Raw genomic sequence first — 24,054 nt, forward strand, 5'->3', positions numbered from 1 at the left:
ATCGGTAGGTAAGCACTTATCCCACCCAGTAATTCCAATAGAAGAGAAGTAAAACACCAGGAGTCCTGTTCATATCAGAAAGAAAATATATCACAGACACGAACCATTTTTAACGTAAAGTTAATAAGAAGGAGGTCTTACTTATCGACTCCGTCGTCATGACAACGCTCGACTGGTCCAGAGACGCACGCGCTCGTCGTAACGACGACAATCCACCGTCGACGGTGGCGCTGGCTTGGATCTCGCGTAGGCGTCGCGGTGTGGACGCCGCCCGTTGTCTTCCTGATCCGTGGCGTCGGTCGCGTCGTCTTCGTCAGTCCGTTTGCAAAGTCGCGATACACGAAACGTTCAAGTAATCGACAATCCCAAGGAGACCAAAGTCAAGGGATCACAGAACAGGAATTCAAGGGACCGAAAGGTGGAGCTCTTACGAATTGGTAGAGAGAGAGACAGAGAGAGTGAAGAAAGTGTGATCAAGAAAAAGAGAGGAGAGAATAGGTAAAGAGTAATCACGAGTCAGAGAGAAAGTTGACAAGAGAGAATTACACAGGGATAGAAAAAGAAAGAGCGAGTCTTCATTGAGACGTAACGTAACACGTACACCGTATAGTAACGTAACGTAACGAAAGTGCGGCTGCTACGAGATACATGGATGAGGATGATACGTCGGGGTCGACCACCGTCTACATAGTGTGAATCTCGGTGGGCCCCGTTCGAGTGGGCCCCTAGAAAAGGGCCGATCGATTGGGGCGCGGTCCCGTCGGCATGGCCGGGGCCCCGATTTCGGGGCCCACCGGGCCCCAAGGCATTAGGAAGCCTGCTGAGATTGCCATAGACCCGAGGAACCTTCAGGCTACCACGACTACAAATCTTCGCAATGAGAATTTCCTCGTCGCCAGGTCCACCAACGCCTTTAATCCCCAGGTTAGAATTATAATGGCATAGACCCGTTCTGGTGCATTTGCTTATCATATTTTGTACTTGCACCGTACTCGTTTTTCGTTACCTGTACCTAGGTAGCCTAAAAAGTTGTGTCTATGTCATCGACAGAGATTTCCTCGAAAATGCGCAAGACGTTAAGAGGATATTTGAAAGTAACTTCTTAGCCGAAACTGGAGACGTTAAATGTACTACCCTCGAGTCCCTTATATACATATAGTTGAAACATTTATTTACAATTTGCGTGTTACTTATTTCATCCTTTCATTATCCCGTATATCATTGCACCCTTATGATTAAGCCATGTTTATATGAATTTTTTGATTTGCTTATAATGCACGTTATCCTGTATCCGTTCATCTTTGCTCTGAGAGTAAATAAAACAATTATAATTTAATTCATGTAATTCTTACGTACCAGTAAGTAGCTTATGTATAGTTATGTATAATCTAGTATGAACGAATTGTACTTTTTATTAGTATCGTTCCATAGGCGGATGTCTCGTTTTCATAAATTAGATACGGTTACGTACCACTTTTTGTTTATGTGTTAATAAATGTTATTATTATTAAATATAGTCTATTGATTTTTATTATACTTTTATCGAAAATATATATCATTCTCATTTTAATCATCTAAATCATTTCTACTTTACGTGTATCCTGTATGCATCTGTGTGTTAAATATATATGTATATATAAGATTATAATTAATTATGCGCAACGTTTTATTTATCATTATTCTTACTTTGGCTTGTATCATATTTATATATCACTTGTATCGTTATTCGTGTTAATTACTTCAATATAACATATTTCGTTATTACTAGATTTAATATAGGTACTTGCACTTATTATTCGCGGACAGACTATCGAAGTAATTCATACTTGATTGCGGCAAAGCTAAGGTACACTAAATATATGACAAGTAGTTGATATAATAATAATAATATTCATCAAATCAAATATATGAGAATTAAAATAATCCTTAATTAAAGTTACGGCAAACGTACAGTAAAGTGTATACCACCTATAACATCTCGATGGGTTAATCATTTTTATGAAATTATAATATCTTTTAATAGCATTTATCATACTTCATCTCGATATATTACTTTATCCCCGGTTACGCGTATTTCCAGGAGAAGATAACAATCATCCCCATAGAAAGTAATAACATGATTAGAAGCCTCGTGTCCATGCTTTTATTATTATCTCTTGGTTTACGCTTCTGTTCTGTTCGCACTAGCACGCAGATAATAATAATTATCTTGGCGCAAAATAATGTCCTTCGTTTTACAACACGTATGCATATACATATATAGTACAAGCACAGGGATATATATACATATATATTCATAACCGAGGCTGTCAAGAGGGACAACCATTGGCTGCCTCATCATCATCAAAGATCCTAAAAATATCTTGTAACCGTTTTTTGCGCCCTATTAGTGCTTATGAGGTTAAAGGGGTAGAGAACTGTCCCCTTGCAACTTTCTTTCGAAAGGTGGACGTGTCGACTCAGGTGGATCTGCACGGGGGTGCCAGCCACGTGGACTGGGATCGTCGTGTTACGCCCCTGTACTCTCGTGAGGACATCAAGGAGCAATATTGCATAACGAGCCGGCAATTGGACGCCGTCGAGAAGTCTGGGGGTGGCATATTCGGGTGCCTATCTACCAGAGGTCCATCACCCTGCGGCAGCAGCAGGACATCCTCAATTTTATCCGCGTGTGTTCGAGGTGCACCCAGTGATGAAAATATCTGCGATGCACCCTATCCAAGAAGACCATTGCAGATTATGTACCAGCAGCCTTATCCAAACTGTCCCAGAGGACAACGATATGACCTCGAAGACGAAGACTGGGTCGAGAGTTCCTACTTTCGACGGCGACCCAAATCATTCTGCACCGTTCCTGATCCTAAGAGGTAAAAGAACTAAATCGAGATAAACGGCAGTGCACGCTCGCTGACTTCACTAAGTGCTTTGCAACCCGCTCAACTACTTTACCTTTAACCCTCTACCGTATGTACGATATGGATATAGTATACGGAGTATGCTATACATCATATAAAAGTTTTTTAGCTTCGTACGATACCTAAGAAGCGACTCTCATATATACACAAGTTGTTCAGCCCCAACGCTCCACCTGAAATTGGTACCCATTTGACTCTTATGGTAAAACCATATTCAGTTGGTGCATTTGGGTTGAACAGCCGGATAAGAAGCGGGTACGTTTTGTGTTGCTGGTTAGATGGTATACGAAAGAAAAAATGATGGCTGGTGGGGTGGTCTGTTATTGACAGGGACCGAGAATTTTACTGGAAAGAATGATACGGGGTCGCCTTGCTTGAACGCGATTTCATTATTTAGCGGATATTAAAATTTTCCAGAGTTTCAGATGGCGATAATGGTGTCCAGGGGTGGTTATAACAACTTCTGATTACACTATTACGTTATATCTACCTACTTAGGTACAGGAATTGTGAGGAAGACATTTTTAAGACGAAGGCCACTGGGTGAACCTGATTTTCCAATATCTAGGTTTAACGCTTGTTTATACGTAAAGGTGAGCCTTGAATACAGTAGCAGCGTTCATTATATACACTTTCTGCAGTGCCTATGTATTATGCGTATACATGGGACGCGATGAACGCGAAGCTCAGGGATATTAGTGAGCTTTCACATTTTCTCGAGATAACGCCAGTCACACTCGCTGTATTAGTAAAGCTCATAAAATGCATATACATATAGAAGACCACACAATGGCGTGGCGCATCCTTTAATAGAGAACGTAGTCCTGTAGGTAGGTCTCAAGGATCTTTCTGATCATGATCCATTGACTTCGTCCTGTCTTTTAAAAGGTATACGTGGCTCCCCGAAGATGAGGAGTCAACCAGGTTGGAGGGACCTAGACCAGTTTTACCAGCGGTACCACCTCCACCTCAACTCCCTCAACCGACCAAGACTAAACACGTGAGCTTCGCCAGGTCGCACACTTTGACCTCATTTGAAGTTTCACGCAGCAGAAGTCCCACGAGGCCGCACAATCAGGAACGACTCATCGATTCGCAACCCACCATGCAAGGATCCCTTTCCTCGACTCTACCACTGACGCATCCATATCCCAATGCTGAACCTAGAGTACTCGTTCTAGGTAAGTCGCGCTTGCCATTGATTTTACAGTTCTTGGGATGTCCATTGATATCGCGGAAGGCGAAGACTTTGGATATTTTATGAAAAACCTCCGAATCAATTACGTTATGTATAGCAACATGAAAAACGGGGAAATATATGTAATAATATTGAGAATTTATAGATTTTACAGAATTTATAACGACGAATCGTTATTTTTATAGTTGGTATAAACAGAGAATAGTGAAAAGTAATATTTATTAGTATGTTTAGCAGCGAGTCACAGCACTAACTCGCACTTTATAGCAAAGTATTCTTCACTGAAAAACCCAGTGAGAATTACCTTTGGAACAGTAATGGTTATAGTCTTCTAAATAATCAGTACTGTTTCGTTTCGTTCGTCGCTCATTTTCTGTAATACCTGAAGTTCGATGCTAATCAGGCTAGTAACCATTACTCTACACTATAATTAGGTCAGAATAGATATCGGATGGATATGCTAAGCGTTTAATCATTGAATAGAAATTTTTTATTGGTAATTTTGAACATGATAAATTTCTTTCTAATTCGATTACGTGTTACATGGTGTATGATAAAAGGATTGTGTTGTAATATTATAGAAAAGCCACCTAAGCGTGGCGTTATGAAGACTCAAGCGACGCAGACTGAAATTCCTCAGATACTCCGAGGTCGAGTAGCACCTATAACGTTAAGTCCACGAACCATCCATCGAGTGAAAATGGTGTCTCAAGGAGCTCAAACGAATGGTTTTCTTAACTGTCGAAAACTCACTAAGAGCTACTCGGAAGCTGGACAGTTCCGAGAACCCCTGGGCACTACAGTGCCTGGGGGTGGTTCAGTCAATGGGAAGGAAGAGGTGGAACATGAGCCTTTGCAAAGAACGCAATCTGAAGAGCCACCCAGATCGCCATTTATCGTAAATACACCACCGAGAAGTCCATCGATATCACGATCTATAGATCAGATCAATGGCGACTTAGAGGAACCCGTGGAACAGGTAAGTAAATCGTGTTGTCTAGAATATAAAAAACGTATAAAAAAATTTGATTAGGCACGAGAATAATTGATGAAATTTCGTTCCCCAGGTCCTCGGAAAGAACATCAAGCTGGATGATCAGGAAATCCTTATTGACTTTAAACCAGCTCCTGTGTCGCCGGATGCTCGCGCGCTACTTAACCAAACTCCGAAACCCTGTCGGCGGATATTATCACTGCAGAAGACACTTTCCGATGGTGAAATTCAAGTGGAGAGACGCGAACTCGTTGGAGAGGCTGGCGAACCAAGTTATCCTCATACGTGCAGAAGGAATCATCAGGATCACTGGAATAGAACAGCGAGAGCACCTATTTTGTTCTCTTCAACCCCTGAGGATTTATCCTTGTTGAGAACTCCACCGCCGACAGATGATCATCGCGAAGAGGTCCGTAAGGAGTAAATCAGATTATATTCTTCAGTAGTATAGAATTTATCTTTCAGGAATTCCATGAAAATTTAATACGTCGTGGACTCTTTCGGAAAAGAAGCGTATCCCTCGAGGATGGTGTTCAGGGACTGTCTGCTGGAGAACCGTTGCTACCTAGATCCTTACCTGCATCACCTACAACGCCGTCGTCGGTTCCGGGTCTGTTCACACTCTGTAATGTTTATTTAACTTTTTTTACTGTGCCACGTGATCATTGTTCGCGCTTGCTTTATCTTTTATACCACATCTTAAACAATTTTATGAACGATCTTTCATCGTTTTACGATCACTGATCTTTTTCTTATTTTGAAAGCTTACACAAGAGCTTTTATCTTTCGACGACTCCGAGAAGATAAATACACAGTGGAAAGTTTGAAGGACGATGACGCTCAAATGAACAGTATTAATTGTATAACGTACAATTTTCACGCGAATTCACGTTATCACGATGTTGTATTAATTTGCGGGAAGGCATTGAGCTCTTGTAATTATTGGAAATTGCATAACGACAAGTACCAGTAGGTACTAGAATGCCACCGCGAGTGCCTATTGTTTTGAATGAGGTCGTCTGGAAGAATGGTTAGTTATTCGGCTAATTAATGATTTATTGGATGGATTGCTGGTTCCGTACACGTAGGTCCTCAGAGGGTTACGCAAAGTCCGAAGAGTGAACCAGCCAGTCGTCATCTTTTACATGCCGGTCACATTGTCGGGACGTCTTCGTCCCCGTTCGCATCGAGCGATTCTCTTACGAATGACGCAACACGGGATCACAGTGATGGCATTTGGAACGAATCTCAGGCCACTGTTTTGCAAGTAGACTCGTTAGCCCTTCTTACGCCATCATCGAGGAGAAGACATCTCTTGCTTCTTCAACATCAACAACGATCTTCCATGGACACCGAAGCTTTGGACGCCGAGGATGAAATGGAAGCTTGCCCACCCAGTCCTAGAATACGTTTAGAAGCTGCTACTCCTGCTACTTTGACAACAAGGCAAGCGACCCAATAGTAGATCAGTAGAATTATTTAAAATTCAATTTTACTCTTCGCGAGCAAATTGTGTCCACCTTCTTCTTGAGTAATTAATAAACTTCGTACTCCATTTCTATTTTTATAATCCGACGAAGAATGTCTAATTCAATTTTATTGAATTCCAATAACGCTCACCACTAAATATTAATATTCTATTTTTAGCATCGAATCCTCCGTCTCCATAAGTAATGGCAGACCCAGAAGTGGACTTCATCGACGAAGCCCGGGACCGCCGATTTCGCAACCACATTCTCAATCATCCAGCGAGTTCGGTTTGAGTTTAGCGAGAACAGATTCGGGTGGTAGAACTAATACCGATTTGTCGGAAACGTCCACGACCGAGGACTACGTCACTGCTAATACGTCAACCGGAACAGGGACTACCACGGGTACTTCGGCTACGACGAGCTCTAGATCGCGACAGCCACAACTTCCGAATATGACGCCAACAGCTGAAGGAAGTTCTTTCGAAAGTGCTAGTTCTATTTATAGTCTGGCCAGAAGTGAAGTGAGTCCAAATATTCAGTCATAGTTTATGGGTCATAAGTTAAATGTCTGAGATGATAGTTTATGTTCCCCTAACACAGTAGTGTAGGTGGAATTCAGGATAGCGAGAAATAACTTAACCGTGGGTCAAGCGGTTTAACGTTGAATCACAACTTGCCATTAATTATTACAGTGCTTAATGATATTCTACAATTTTAATAAGGGAAATTCATTTTAGTAATGCATGGACGGTACGATTATAATAGGCGTTATTATGCCTGTACCGAGTTAAATTTATGAAAACGTATGAGTACAGTTAATTCATTGATTGTGATTAATTGATTTACTTTTAAAAATTTAATTTGTTCATACGCTGATGCAGCATGGCCAATATCTATATGTTTTACGTTATCAGCCAGTTGCCGAGGAACCATGCAGTCCTCCAGCCATTTTGGAAGAGACTGAGGTCTCTCCAGCATTGGAACCGCCAGCTTCACCTGCGAGATCAACTAGTAGCAGTAGTTCCGGAAGTTACGATCTTGAGGACGCCATGCCAGATCCTGTACAAGAAACGTATCCCACTGCGCCACTTAGCGGGCACACATCGGAAACTGAATTGGATCATGATGTAAATATAGATATAGACATATTTTCATAACTCCCGACGTTCGTTTTATATTTTTGAAATTCTTCTATGCTATTTATAATCGGCTGAACATTCTTATCATAAATTCTTGTTAGCGAAACCAAAATATAATGGATCTAGTTTATCCTATCGATGGTATGCGTATATATTTTGTAATAAAATTTGCAACCGGTTGTCACTTTGATGCGTATACCATTCGCTTACATTTTTTTATATTTCGAACGTATTGAACAAGTGTTGCGACTTTTCCATTGAGAAGTAAATAATTGAAATTTATAAATAATTTTTATAGGACGGACATCATTCATCCTCCGGAGGTTATGCGGAGTCTCCACCCGATCCTCATATATGGACGGAAGAGGAACGACGCAAAAAGAAGAAAATGTTTACTCTAGATTTTCCAGCAGGTCAAGAGGAAAATGCAGACAGAGCTGGAGAACAGTTACTAGATACCGATGTGAGTCCAACTCCTAGTCATCGACACAGAACCCGTGGGAAGCCTTTGAATAGCAGAAGTCCACATCGAAACAATAAGAGAAGAGATTCTTCTCAGCAACAGCTGATCCGCAGTCCGCAAAAGGAGGAGTGGAGAGAACAAACCGAAGATGGTACACACGTGGCCACTTCGGACGACTCCAGTTGCAGTCATCACTATCATCTTCATCATCATCATCACCACCTACATCGTGAAACCGGTGAAGGTATAAGACACAGAAGAACCAGAGAAAGTCCCAGAAGAAAATCTGGATACGTGTCTGCAAGAAGAAGAAGCAATGAGGTGACATATTGAAAAATCACTAGAAGTGGTTACGTAATTTGCCCAATTTGTTTTTTTCATCGCACCATGTATTATAATATTTCCTTAACATTTGTATATCTGTTTCTTTTTTTTCATTATTGTCTTAAACAGCAATTTAATTTTCTAGGATAAGAACGCTGCATTAACAGGCAGTCTGCCAAGAAGAAGATCCCGTCCTGTTGAGGACGTGTGTTCTAGTCGGTTAAGTCCTGCGGGACGTTACCAAAGAAGTCCTGGGCATAATGGTCACACTGCCGTCATCGTAAAATCACCTAGTCCTGAATCCAGGCTCAAGGCTCTATCTGCTGAGTCTTTGAGATCCGTTAGTCCCGGAAGTGATAGTGTCTTCTATAGTGAGGGTGCCGATCAACCTTGCGTCACTACGAGTTTGGAGCCTCTGGATTCGCATCATTGTCATCACTGTGGTCGGGAGGTACGTGAACGATAGTATTATCACTTCTAATTTTCCAAAAGTCAAATTTTTTACAGAAATTCAAAAAAAGGATCTGAACCTATTATTAGCACAGTACGAAAAAAAGTGACAATCTTGATACCCTTAAAATTGTCTTGGTAGCACTTCTATTTGATGATACGTAGGCCATAATGTATTAAAAGCTGCCGATAATAAAAAAATATTTCCTGATCATCAGGTATCGGAAGAGATTGTACAACCGCCGGCAGGGTTCGCAGATTCACCGGAAGGTCATAGGGTCACTACGAAACACGTGAGTCACCGGCTGTATAAGAAGTTTGATAAGAGGTACAGATCGGAGGATCGTGGAGAACGTAGACATCATCGAAGTAGCGTGAGTCGATCGGATATCAGGGCGAAATCTGAAGAAAGGGGTGGAAGGTCAAGTAGTCGCGGGTCAACCGAGGAAGTCAGTCGTAGGCGACTTCAGGCGCGAAGTACAGATGCCAGTATGGAGATTCTCACAGGTATTGATTTAACTTATGGTCTAAATATAACATATGACATTGTTACTATTTCTCATGCTACTTCTATACGACTTTTGTACTATTATTATTATTCGTTTATTCATACCACACGGTGTGTGTGTGTTGTAGCTGTCTAGGGTCTGATGATGCTAAAAATAAATTTTACCTCATTTTTAGGACGAGAGGACGAAGACAGTTATATTGAACCTTATACGAGTGGCGAATGGATCTACATAAGTGACCTGGAGGAGAGTCACGTGTGGAAACGGCCGGACAGTAAGGACAGCGACGACGAGATCCTTGACAGGAACAAAGATCGGCGAGGATCGCAAGAGTCGACAAGTAGCGAAAAGACCTTCCGTAAAAAGTACCAAGCAGCGACGCATAGAATGGTGCATCGAAAGAGTAGCGGGGAAATGTACAAGAGGATACAGACCAAGAGTTTTGGTAAGTTTTGAGTACATTATTTTTTCTTGATTCTCTGACTCGTTTTAATTTAATGCTATGGTTATAATTTTTAAGTGGTGTTCAAAGCACACAAATTCTCAAGTAGGTACTCGCTGGTATATTAGATTAAGATTTTGACTTTATTCAAGCCCATCCATTGATCTAGGAAGTCGGTATTGGATTAGAGGGCTGATAAATTCGTCAAAGCTTTCGGGGAGCCCTCTTGTCTGGTACTTCAGTGCTATTAGGAAATATAAACAGAGAAAGAAAGTAACTTAGAAGGAGATGGGGAAGGTAAATTAGAGGGTAGAAAAAAAAATTGAATGTAGAGAGGAAACAGTTTATTATTTTCAAATATTAAATGCTATCTAAATAAGTGGAAATCTGTCCTCTTCGTGTGTATCAGTGTAGTCGGTGATTTGTGATAATAATTGATATTAGTTATTTTATACAAATGAAATTATACCTTGACAATATTTTCATAAAATTTATATTTAATACTGTTAGTTTAACTGAGATGTTTAATAGTGTAAGTCAGTTTTAGAAATACAAAATTTAAATAATTTTTTTCAACATGATCGTTTATATCTTCAAATTAGAATTTTTATTGAAAATAGAATATAGTTGTATTTTGTATCGTTTATTGATTTGACAAGAGTATTATATACTGTGGTATGGTAATATGTCATGAGACAATTTAAATGCATTTGAATATCATTACCATAGATTACTGAGATGAAATCCATGATCCCGTTATGTCACTTCTGCAGATGGCGAATTATAGTCATTTCCAAATGCAGAGGGTGAATCTAATACAGAAACTGACGTGACCCGATCACTTGCAGTGTCTGATTCTAACGTCTAACTATGGTACCATCCAATTTAATACTCAAACTGCTCACCTACGGTTGGTGAGATACGATATAAACTACATGTAATTTTGCAGTCAATAGATTATATAACAGGTTTAACGTCCCAAATTACTATAAGCATTAAAGTTTGCGTGATGTAATATTTGCAAATATGAAATTTTTTTAATACAGGATGGCGTTATATTCGAAAATAGATTATATTTTTTCAATGTCTTAAAACGTATACTACGTTGCGAGTAACTCTGAATCGAATTTGGATTATTTATTTTTGTCTGAAACTTCACCAATGTTTATTTTCAAACACGCGAAAACAGTAAGTAAGGGTAGCAGGGAAAGATGACAGATAAAATGATCTTGTTATCTGACAGATCAATTTGCCATTTACTCTGTTTGTTTCTGTAGTTCAGATTCCAAGAGGTTCTTAAAGATACGTCATATTAAAAACAAAAGTCTTTAATCCTGTCACTCAGTTTCAATGAAATATAAAACCGAGAGTCTAACAAATATAACGAATCAAAGATCTTAGACATACAATAATACATTGTTATTATTATATATATATAATTTACTATATATATTATATTACAAACTTCGTATCCATTGTTATTGTCATCTTCAAAGAAAAAGTACGTATTTTCCCAGATAAACCAAAGGATTATCTTCATCGGGCTATTTAAAGACACAGTAATCCTATACTTTGATCCAAGAATTATTCAAAATACTACAATCTCTATATAAGCTGAATGTAAATTAATTTTCTTAATTAATTAACTTCAGTCTGAAGCAGATAACAAAAACAGTTTTAATTAATTAAATACACAAGTCTTTTACATCTATATTTTTAATCTTTGTAGCATCGAGGTACACTGGAAGACTAGTAATATGAGATAGGGAAAGCACGGAGGGTCGGAACGGGGTGCGATGAGACGATGAGATGGAAGGATAGGCATTAAGCACAGTTGAGCGACGAGAAAGCACAGTGACGTAATTTCGCGTGGCTTCGCGTCAATCGTCTGACGGATCGTCACTTAATTGAGCGATATTTTTACGCGTGAGGAGAAGCGAGAAAATCTTTTTTTAAGATATACGAGACAAACGATGACGTGGGTACATGAGGTTTTCCTCTCTCCGATATTGTGTAATTTTTTCCCGGTTCACCCGTCACTCATTATTTTCACATACAAACAAAAAGACGAACATGTGCGACAATTGAGCGATGATCGACACCTTATGGCTATGACATGTTTGTATAGAAGCGATGGTATTTTAAGCGATTGTTAAATATTTATCGTCACTCGAAATTAATTTTGACCGGGCAGCACTTCAGGTTCGTATCTATCGACAAGTTATACGATAAATGAACAACATGCGGATCTAATCTTTAATCTCTACGCAACAATCGTCAGCCCTTATGACCACACAAATCCGTTGGTATCGCTGGTGTTCGCGTTCGTTTCCAACTGTTGACTGTCTATTTATAAGGTATCGTCGTGAGGACGCGGCATTCCAGCATACCGACTATTTACTGTAGAAACTTTTTTTACCAGCTGGTACCGATTTCTTTCATTTTCATTCTTCACTTGCCTATATAACGTCGAAAGGAAAATTGTTAAACTCCCGGATATCTGTGGCAAATGAAAAAAAAAAAATTAGCAAAAATAATATAAAAATATAAAGAGGAATTTGCAACTTTTTCATAGAAGAATTTATTGATAATACTTATCAAAATGTAGAATCAACGCAATCGATACTTTTGGAGTTGTAAGAAGTACTTATATTGTTAAAAAAAAAAATTATTAATATGGTCTCAACAACCAAAAATATATTTTTTCGCGTGGTGATAAAAGTATCGAAATTCGCTATTAGCGGGAAAAGAGCCCCTTCTTCCCGATTCTTTAAATAAGCTTCACGTAATACCGCGTGCTAAATATAATCGGGGCGTCGCGGCGCTGAACGTCGTGCAAGATCTTCGTGAGGGAAGCTCATAGTAGCATTGGAAGGGGTGATATGGCGAGGGGGTTCTGTGGAAAGAGGCGAAACGGGCAGCCGAAGAAGAGCTTTCGGCTACAGTCAGTGGGTCAGGGCGCCGAGTCGCATTCCAAGAGGCCATTGGCTGAAAGTGTCGTCGTGTTACGCGTCGTCGTCTTCCGTCGCGTTCTCACGCCGGGCGTCCTCGTAATATTACCGAATAAGTATCAACGATAAAGAAAGTAGAAAAACAAAAGGAAAGAAAGAAAAACGAATCAGAGTTACAGCAGCTATAAAAGATACGGCTCCGAATTGGCTCTTGGAAAGGAAAGACAGTGCAAAAGAGCCAAGGTGTCGTCATCGACGTCGTCGTCGTCATTGTTGTCGTCGGTGCTGCTCGCCGGCAAAATGGTGTGCGATTCCGCGGGTTCGGAATGTCCCACGGAAATTGGGGAAGACGTGTCCCTCAAGAAGGCTTTAGAAGATCTACTCAAGTGCATGCTCAGGGTCTGGTGCAGGGAGGGTCAAGCATTGACGAAGCTCGGCGTCCCGACGACTGGTAGATTATTTATTGATCTCTATAATAAAACCTGTTTAGTACCTTTTTCTTCAATTCTTTTATCATTAAGCACTAATGATTTTTCCAAATTTCTTCATGATAACTATCTATCGCGTCATTCGAATCTCGAGCATAATAAATTTGGCGCCATAAGTGCTAATATAGGGCTCCATTAATATTCCCATCGGTTGGTTAGCGTTCATGGTTGTAACGATGATACCATTTTTTTTGGCACTTATTTTCAGAAGGTTGGATAGGTCAGGTTCCTTTTTTCTTCATAGCTTTCCGTTCTATGAGCAATCTTTTTTTTTTTCATCGAGCTTTTACATACATTTTTTTAATTATATACCTTTTACACGATATCCTTATTTATTAATGAGCAGTACGTGTTTGTATATTAATATATAAATTTACAGTATAATCATAAGAATTTGAAGCTTGTTAAACTATCGCTCATTCGTACTCCAAACATATAACGAAAAACTAAATACACGTAATTCATTAACACTCATATAATTAACAGATTCCGGTTTAGATTATTTGATTGATGTAAATATACGAGCAGGCTCAGGTGTTGATTAGATCGGGCGTCCCGACGCCCGCAAGGTAATCACTCGTTTTATCAGTACCTTCTTGACACCCTGCCTCACTTGGATGGCAACAATGACTTCGTCCTTGTTGAAAATGATAGTTTCGATGTTTTTTTTTTCACTCGGACGCTCATAACGGCAAAGGACACTGTACATTTCAATGCCATCTTCAAAGTCCATTATCGCTTAACGTTCCTTAATGATTTAAGGTTTCATCCAATTGGCAATAATGGCGTCGCCGTCGATCATTCTAAATCAATCCTCTCGATTGGTGAGCCATCGACTTGCAATGTTAGCGTGATGCTAAAATTGAACCAGATGATTGGTGAAGTGTATTTAATTGACGCCTGGCGTTTATCAAGGAATTTGTATTCCTATATCCATTTAGTGCTTCGTTCATTTCCTTTTTCAATCACTATATATTTTACTTATACGTATATCACTCACAGTAAACTTTCCGTTAATATCCGATAGCATGACTTATAAGCCTATTTTCATTCCATAGAACGAATTGAACGAATTGTATGACGTACGTTTAATGGCACTTTAGTATTAATGGATGAATTTCTTCGAATACTTTTATCAAAATTGCTTTGTCTGATTACATCGTACTCTTATCACGATGAAGGTTCGATCACATTAGAACGATTACATAGAAATTTGGAATATGACCAAAAATTGGTGCCTCAGTAATTTTTTAATAAAAATGTCTTTTTTTTTAATGATGATCACACAAATTTTAATACGTTAAACCAAAGTGAATATATTAAATTGATTTTCACTAGATTTCCTGTAATTCTGTGATTTAAGTATATGCGACAAAGTGAATAATAGACTTTTATTAATTTATATATTATAGTCGTTTGCTCTCCGTTAATTAATCAGATATCCTTCGTCCTCGATTAGGAGATATTTTTAACATGGTTTTATATGTATTTCATAATTTCAAAACGTAAAAAGCTCTTTTTAACGATGACACTATTCTTTCTACTGTGTCTACATTGCTATTCTACTCATGGTCTCATGTTCTTACATAATCCAGGATAATTTCGTTTTTTTATTTTTGCACGCTTCACAGTACTGAGATAGAAGTACGCAGAAGTTCTATATGTATTACTCGTTAATACATATGTACAAAATAACATGTGCTTATACGTACTGCATCGCATATGTATGTACACTATACCGCATCGTTGACCTAATTCTGTGACAAGAAATAATAAAAAGCTGCCAGTTGCGAAACGTGGCGGCAGGTATGCGTGTACATGATTATTGGTTAGTAATGACTTGTTCATTATTAATTTGTGGTTAATGCAGCATACACAATGGGGATTGTTACAAAAAATATTATGCAGCAATACTTCATATTTGTAAATCGACTTGTTTTTACCCGAATATTTTTGTAAAATGTATGGTCGATTTTATGTCTGCAAGGATCTATAAAAAGCACACGATAAATAATGTATTTCCTGGCGCCTATGGAGCCTGTTTACTGTTAAGCGTAATCGTTAAAAATGGACCGATTGCAAAATTCGTTCCTATCTTCCTAAAGGAATTTTGGCAAATAAAGAGTGAATTTTGCCAAATTGCAATGTACATGTGTGTCTCTATTTATTTTCGCAAGATTTAAAAATAAAATATTTAAGAAAACCTCATTTGGTCAAGGATCGATTGTACCATGTCAAATCCAGACGGATATATTTTTTATCACTGACTAACGTGATGATAAAGAAAATTAAATAGTTATTTTCATGACTGCGACTACTGAACGAGTTCAGAAAATTCGTGAAAATCATGCGTTTCCGCAGATCAGATAACGGCCAAAATTCGTTGCCAAAGCATGTAACAGGTAGTTTGACAATAAGACATTCCAAAAGAATACAATGATAACGAATGATTCTTCATGTTAAAAAATTAAAATTGATATTCGCACAACAATGAAGTTTTGTGATATCGAAATAAATATTTTGAAGAGATTTAAAAGTTGCATTAAAATGAACACGTGGAATTGGCATATTTTTCAAATAACATAAATGCTCCATAGTTTTGCAAGTGATTTTCCAAGTTTTTTCCACATCCCTCCAAATATTATTATTATTATTATTATTCGAATTACAACAAGTTCTGATTCACAAACATGACTCACGTAACCGAATGTTTCCTATCAACCAAATTCCATCATATCCTTCCATTTTGTCCGAGGAATTCTAATGTATCTGGCAGTATGCAGAAATAAAGCTGGCACCACAGTCACGTGATGTATCGTCCGTAACGTATGACGTAACTTGGTTATTTATTTTCGCATCATCCAATTTGCTCTTGAATGTGTTAAGTTCTGTTTAAGCAGAGTACAATGAAAATCCGAAATTGTTCAAAATTTCAATAGCTAAGATTTCCTTGCCAAAATGATTCTCTTCAATTTCAAAAATTTATATAAAAAATAATTTATCTCGAGCAACATAATGTAATTCCAAACAATTCTGTTTGCAGAGAGCGATAAGCGGGTTGTGGTGAAACGAGAAGCGGGAGGTGAATTTGGCTTCAGAATTCATGGATCAAAGCCTGTGGTTGTGTCGGCTATTGAGCCAGATACACCGGCTGAAAGTTCCGGACTCGAAGTGGGCGACATAATAATGTCGGTAAATGGAAAGAGCGTAATGGACGCGACGCACTCTGAAGTCGTACGATTGGCACACTCAGGTACTGATGTCCTGGAACTGGAAGTTGCTAGGACCTGCAATGTTCTGGCACCCCAATTGTCCAGGGGTGGACCAAAAGAGAGTGCCGTTGAGGCTCCGCTTTACTCTGGTTACTTGTGGCGTAAAGCCGCAACCTCATCGAATAAATGGGTTCGAAGATGGTTCGCTCTTCGGCGCGACAACTGCCTTTACTACTACAAGACTGACGCTGTAAGGATTCACGTATATTTGTACATTTTCAATTTCGATTCATCGTTTCTTTTTAATTTTGGTATTTTAATAGTTTGTGATATAAATAATACTATTTTCGATCTTGTTCTTATTCTTTGATTTAGGATTCGCAGCCTGTGGGAGCAGTAATGTTACTTAAATATGACGTCACACCGACGCCAGATATTCGACCACACAGTTTCGCGATAACGAAACCGGGCGCACCGACGCTTCACTTAGCTGCAGATACTGAAGATGCCGCGTCTCGATGGAGTACAATTATATCTGAAGCCGTCGAGAAAAACGAACAGGTAATCGTAATAATTTAATTATTACAAGATGCCCGTCTTGCATCGACCGATTTCATTATTTTTGAGTAGTGAAATACTTTGAAAAAATTGTCAAAAGATACTCATCTATTTTGAATTTACCTTAATTAATATTCATAAATATAAAATTTTATTAGGGCGACACGTGGTTAGATACTTCACTGAGGATGCAACAAATGCCGGCATGTGCGATCCAACGACCCGACTGCTTCGGTTACCTAAGCAAGCAACAGGATCACGGAAGAAAGTCTACCGGAAGTTGGTCCAGACGTTACTGCGTCCTCAAAGATGCGGCACTTTACTTTTACGACGATGCGAACGCTGAAAGAGCTTTTGGTGTCGCCTGTCTGCATGGTTTTCGTGTTCATGGAAGCGCACCCACCGCCGGACGGAAACACGCCTTTGAACTTCAGCCATCAGATCCAACACAGAGGACTTATACATTCGCCACAGAATCCGAAATGGATAAGAAGAGGTAATTGATTTAAAAAACTTATAATATTATCAAATTCTTCATTTCATTTTCATTAGAATTCCTCTATAATATACATTTGGAGTTATTAATAAAATTTCATATAAACCAACCCTGAACCGTATGTATCATATTTATGAATTAAGTAAAATTTCATTTTCATCTCTAATTCAAAAACTATATAAACAATATACTTAAAAAAGTATGAACATCGGTTTATATAATACAGGAGAGGACATCCTAATTCCATTACAATTATACATATAATACACAATAATACCCAACCTTCTATATATTATATAGGTCGATTTTCCACAGATTATATAAAGTATAGAAATACGCCGTCCCTATAACTCATCTGTAGAGAAATTGCATAAATTGATTGATCAATAAATCAAATTAACTCTGATTACAGATGGCTGGCGGCACTAGAGTATTCGATCGACCGATGGATAAAGATAGGTTGACAACGAACCATCTAACACGAAAGAAAAACGACGTAACTTTAAAGAGAAGAAGAAAAAAATGAGAATCGAATCACGTTTCCACGTTCCCACATCCCAAAGCGAAAAGAAATTACAAGAAGGCAAATAGGGTGAGATCGAAAAGAGGTGAAAGAAAAAGGAGATGAAAAAAAATATATATATAAAAAAAGCACAGTATCAGGAACCAGGCCAAGAGTTGTTACTATGGATTATAATTTTGACGTTTATCGTTATTACAATTATGATATTATTACACTTACGATTATCGTCGATGTCGTTTACACACGTTAAACGCTAAAATTTATTTATCGGTCGTGATTACGATTAATTGTTTATGTCCGTTATAAATACATTATCGCTTAACGTTCAAACGACTACGACTATTGTTTCGAGCGCACAAACATAAACAATATAATGTGTATAGAGTGCGATTGGATATTTTAACGAAAGAAAAGCGAGCGGTATCGTGTGTTTTCGAAATTTCGTAAATTTGCGATAATTATTTATTCGTGTCGAGTGCCTGAGAGCGTGACTGTATATTTGTTGTTATAATGCGAGGATATGATTATGTGGACGATGCTAATGATAAATTATCACGAAGATGACGAATCTTCGCGATCTGATGACGACGACTACGAATTTGTACCTCGCGCGCATTTAAAGGTAACGTTTATAAAAATTGAACAGATAAAAGAGAGCACTATAACCATGCAAGTTATAAAAAAATGAAAACTTAATTACGTGTTAATAAGGAGCCGAAATAAGAGGATTTAAGGTGCGAAAATGATATTGATACGAAGGAAACTAAGTCATCCGCTCAAAATCTGAGATAATAATAAAGACTTTAATACCAGTTATCTAATGGCAACTGCCGCTCACTCTACCCTTATATCACTATCTGTGGAATTTATTCTAGGAAATTTCGTTGACAACGAACGTATGCCCTGGTATGCTCTCTTCGTTTCGTCAAACGAAATTCCCTATGCATACAGCTTGTGCAGACAAAAGTACATCCGTAAGGATATTCCATGACCATTCACGAATTTCTTCCACAATTTTCCAGTATCACTACTTCCCTAAAACAATCCATGATTAGACCTTTCCTACGTACTACCAACGATTTCCGCTTAAAGATCCAAATTTCCAATGATCCTCCCATCGTATCCAACGTAATTAAAAAAAATCCCATTATTAACTTATATCGTTTACACGTGCCAAAGATATTGTTGCAAGAACAACAACAAGGAAACAGACCATGAAATTTATACTACAAAATCGAAATTTTATTGTCGCGCGCCTCGCGCATCTAAATTTAACGATAAGACGAAAATCAAAGAAAATTCAGTGTCTTGTATAACAGATTTTTTCAAGTTTTTCTATACTAATTATTATAAAATTGTTTTTTGAAAATTCTTTTTTATCACGTAACACACGTGTTATTTGCTACCGAGCCGCGCGAGTATTTCGATTAACGGAAATCACCATGGTAAACTTTGGCAATGTTTCATCTTATTACGAACTAATGTACTCGGTGTAACGCTAAATGAACGTCGCTGTAATTATGTGTCTTAGTCAGAATTTTGTAGGAAGCAGCTAGCAGGATTATCAGCTTGATTCTCTCGGTGCGTTATACCAAAGAAGAGCACCATCCCAATTTAGGTACTACCTGCTGGAGTACTTCGAGTAGTGGAATGAAGTACTTAGATACCTATACTACTACTGCTACTGCTACGCAGTGTACCGAGAGTAATGGCCATCCGGATTGAGAATTGAAAGCTAAGAAAAGCTTTGTGTTTAGAATAAAATGATACGACAGACCACCTCTCGTCATCCATCTTCTTGAATTCCACTCAAACTGTATCGTACTCTGTGTCGTATTAAATTGTGCTGTACTGTGTTAAATTCTGATGCTGCACCTGCTGCACCAGACCCGTTTCGCGACTGCAGTAGCAGCTTTCACACATACACTACCATTCGAATATCTTTTTTCACCTCTTATTTTAGTAGATCTGTTAAGATACATACCAATCGATTTCATTCATTGATTTTTCATTCTTAATCAAATTTAATCGCATCATTAGCAAACACTACTTACAGCATATATACCTACGACTAGCACTATCTTAAAGTTAGATAATATTATTTGTACTTACTTGCTGGAACTTTTTTCTTTAAAATACAATAGGCTTCTATTTTTCACACAAGAAAACATTGATTTCTCACTGTAATCTGATCTCCTTCTTTAATTAAGAACTTTACTAGAAAAACAGTCCATTGCTTTAAAAACAACGATAGAACTCAGAAAATATTTTTGTTGGTTCTTAAGGCAAAATTAATTCCCATCAATCGGACAGACACTAGATCACCAATCATATCAGATATATCATTGGCAGATTGAATTGAGAATAGAAAAAAAAGTAACCCAACTTTATGTCCCTAATGAGACCCAAATCAAGTTCATGTAGAACGTAAAATCTGGTGGTGCCAATCAAAGCAGTGCAATGTACCTATAAATGAACATGGTTGCAGTATGGTAGTATTCAGTAGTGGTAAGTATTCCATAGTAGATAGGAGATTGCCGATATGTTCTCATTACGTGTCGTGTAGGTATGCGGCGAGTCCGCGTTCTTCGCGTCCCGTGACGTGCATGCGGTGTATGGGATAAGGAACCGTGTCTTTCCCGGTGTGCTGGAGTGCCGACCAGGCCCAGTGGAGGTGGCGCTCGAGTTTGTGGAGGTGGATACTCGTGGGCCTTATGCTGCTGGAGTCGAGGAGAATGGCCCTGCGACGTCAGAAGGCAGGGAACTAGTTCAGTGAACAAAACGACTCAAAAGGCAGTTGCACGCTGAGCAAGATGTTGACTCTTCGAGACTTTCAGAGACTGTGCAATGCAGTTGCTTCAGATATATTTTATGTTTCCTTTACTGTATATATCGTATATTGAATTTAGTTCTTTCCAGTCTACTATTCAATTTCTTTAGTTGATCGAGCAACATCTTATTTTACATATTGATTTCTTTTATAAAAATATTACACGGGTGCTATGGCCGTCTGTTTGCTATGTATATCAATGCACATTGATTGATCTATTTGGTTTAAATATATTTGAACGTTTTTAATAATTTCATATTTTATCTTTATTGTCATATATTTCCGGCGACGAGATCAATTTGTTTGAATTTATCGCTTATCTTTCATCAATTTTGTATCTTGATTTTGGTTTTTCGATAATAGTATGTTAGTCAAGAATACTCTTTGATAAGAATTGTGATACATTTTGTAATATTATATATTTTCTTTTATACTGAAGACTACTATCGTTGTAGATAATATCTTAATACTACTAACGTAGTTAAATTTGGAGTCGCTATATTAACACTTATTAATTCAGTAGTGATGCGATAGTCATTAGTCATTATACACTCGTAGATCCTCATTAATGCTATATCCTTTTCATATGCATGATAATACAGTGTATAGCACTGTACGTTATAACGAGGCTTATAGATCGCATTTACATTACAGTATGGATCATCAGCATACATTGATGTGCCTTTTATTCTTTTATCCAATAAAAAGGAAATTACCGGGGTTACTGAAATACGTGTTGGCCGGTTCTCAAGGCACGGCAAAAAAGGAATTTCCGTCGCGAGAACGTGACGTGGAAACAAACGAGCGTAGCGTGCGACCAGACTGAAAGATCAATTGGCAATGTCGAGGATCGATAAGATCACGAAATTTCCATCGATCAGGTGAGAGTATGAATTTCTCTTTTTTTTCGGCTTTGGCAAATTGTTTAGTGATATTTTGTCGCGAATACAAGTCGCGACAATCGCTTTCAGCGCTTATCGCGAGTATCGACGAATAAAATAATAAAATTAATCTCCTACCATATTTCCCGAAGAAATGTCCGTCCTCCATTATAGTTATTGTTATTACGACGATAATTCCAGAAGGCGACGATTCCGGAAAATTTACTTAATTTTTCTTTTGCAACTACACGTGCTAGGCAAACGTAGCACCATAAAAATAGTTTGGGATACAAAAGGCCATGATGGTCTATTGTGTGTTTGTTTTCTTAACTTAAGTCACGCAATCTTTACTTTTTATACGAATGTTAACCATTATACGAAATGTCAGTGTTATTCGAAAATTATTTCAAGTGGAGTAAATAAATATTAATAGAAATTAATTGACATGCTTGTGACAGATCTTAATTGTATCTATACAATAGGTACTATTATTTCATCCCTGAATTTATTAAAGCAGTGAGAATTATAAGGAACTGGATTCGCTTTTGAATTATCATTACAAACAGCATTCCTAATTTTTATCAAATACACCAATAGTTAAATTAATGACATAATATTTTTGATCGTATACTTAAAATCAAAATGAGACCAATAAAATGTAGTCAATGCGTATTTTATACGTTTAACGTAATTTTGTCCTAGTTTAAATATGGATTTTTAATAAATATTTAGTTTTTTTAAGCGATACTGTCTTTTTAGTATACATTCAGTCCAATTTACAGAAGTGCAATCGCGATTGTCCATCCATATTAATTTCTCTAGAATTTTCATATATTTCTGTTGGGTATCGTGAAGAGTTAGCAAGAATCGTCTTTTCTATTGGACTGTGTAAGACTGGCTGGGCGTCGGCGGCTGCCGCAGCCGCCGCGAGTCCGAAAGACTCGATCTTTCGAAGTGCCTCTGGCTGGCGTCGGAGTGCACCGACCATGCCTCTCTCTTCTCTTCATGCAGCCCGACAACCAATCTTTTCTGTCAGTGCCGTCCCCAAACAAGCTTCCTACAGGTGCACTTACAACCTGTCCTCGTATTTTTGCCACCACTGATCCGCGCCGCGTTTCCGATTCGCGCGACACCGACTCGCGATATTTGCGGTGCCCACAGCAAACGCGAGTCCGTCATGATATATGGTTTGGTTATGAAAATGTGAAAAAAAGACTTTCACGTTTCATCGAATCGTTTCGAATTTGTATATTGGCACTTTTTGAGGCCTATTCGGATGGTCGGCATGGTTTAAAAGGATCCTTAAAAGGATTTTTCTATGGAAACAGGTGTACTCGTATTTGTCGAGAAGAAATATTCTATTGATGCATTGAGAATGGTTTCTCTTCGGAATTGGTATTCTTTAGTTTTCACGTTTGTCATTTATTCTTTGGAAACTTAATGTACTAGTTATTGTAGTTTGTTATACACTATAGTTTTTCTATTAAAATACGTACATTTGGGTAGATAGGAATTTTTTATTTGAAAAAATTGTAAAAACTTATTTAACGAGAAAATTACAGTTTCTACGCTTAATTCTTGATACTACATTCTATAAGATATTGAGAAAGGAATCTTTTAAAAGTGTGTTTCTTGTGGAACAACTCTTACGTAACATACTGATCTGCATGATGTCATTAGAGAAGATCCTCAGGTTATTCCATGACCTACTGTAATCAGTTAGAAATTGACTCCAAATGTAGAAACGCATATTACAAATTTTAGAAAAAAAGAATCGTTACTTTTTTCATAAATGCAATATTTTTTTTTAAATTATATTCATATACATTGAACTAATGACAAGTTTTATAACATGGTATTATCATGGACCTAATTATAAATAACGGAAAATATGGAATAAATATATAACCACGCACAGGTAAAATTTTTAATAAATATTACCAAAAACAGTATAACATTGATATTAAATAAATATGCACGATACCGTTTACAAGAAAAATGTATTTCACATCCATCAAGAGTAGTGTTAATATTACGACTAATTGACCCCCAATTAATTTTCTTAACCCACCAATAAATAGGATACCCAATAATTGAAAAGAGCTCCTAGAACCAAAGGAACAGTAACTCAAGACCCTAAGTAACCTAATTTGAGTGGAGAAGCAATAAAATCTGGGAAAAACCCTGAAGATACCTCGACACCCTACAA

The 24,054-nt window shown here is 38.0% G+C and overlaps 1 protein-coding gene across 3 annotated transcripts; it reads left to right on the plus strand.

The window, feature by feature from the left end:
- Window positions 1–218: 218 nt before the first annotated feature.
- LOC107269459 (gamma-2-syntrophin) lies at window positions 219–18,950 on the plus strand. 3 transcript variants are annotated; one of them, XM_025086708.1, is made up of 17 exons: window positions 219–924; window positions 2,446–2,867; window positions 3,804–4,096; window positions 4,695–5,092; window positions 5,181–5,516; window positions 5,573–5,717; window positions 6,196–6,553; window positions 6,755–7,100; window positions 7,494–7,706; window positions 8,017–8,502; window positions 8,651–8,956; window positions 9,174–9,462; window positions 9,640–9,909; window positions 16,389–16,807; window positions 16,933–17,118; window positions 17,274–17,611; window positions 18,024–18,950. In XM_025086708.1, exons 1-17 carry the CDS (start codon window positions 766–768, stop codon window positions 18,073–18,075), a joined length of 5,016 nt encoding a protein of 1,671 aa, XP_024942476.1. In that variant the 5' UTR covers window positions 219–765; the 3' UTR covers window positions 18,076–18,950. The 3 variants fall into 3 exon arrangements, with proteins under 3 accessions (XP_024942476.1, XP_015598809.2, XP_015598811.1); XM_015743323.2 differs by lacking the exon at window positions 219–924 and having other exon boundaries at window positions 2,539–2,680; window positions 2,737–2,867; XM_015743325.2 differs by lacking the exons at window positions 219–924; window positions 2,446–2,867; window positions 3,804–4,096; ... (8 more) ...; window positions 9,174–9,462; window positions 9,640–9,909 and adding an exon at window positions 12,757–13,308.
- Window positions 18,951–24,054: the final 5,104 nt, after the last annotated feature.

The sequence above is a fragment of the Cephus cinctus genome, unplaced genomic scaffold (assembly GCF_000341935.2).
Source record: "Cephus cinctus unplaced genomic scaffold, Ccin1 Ccin1_scaffold0661, whole genome shotgun sequence".
NCBI lineage: Eukaryota > Metazoa > Arthropoda > Insecta > Hymenoptera > Cephidae > Cephus > Cephus cinctus.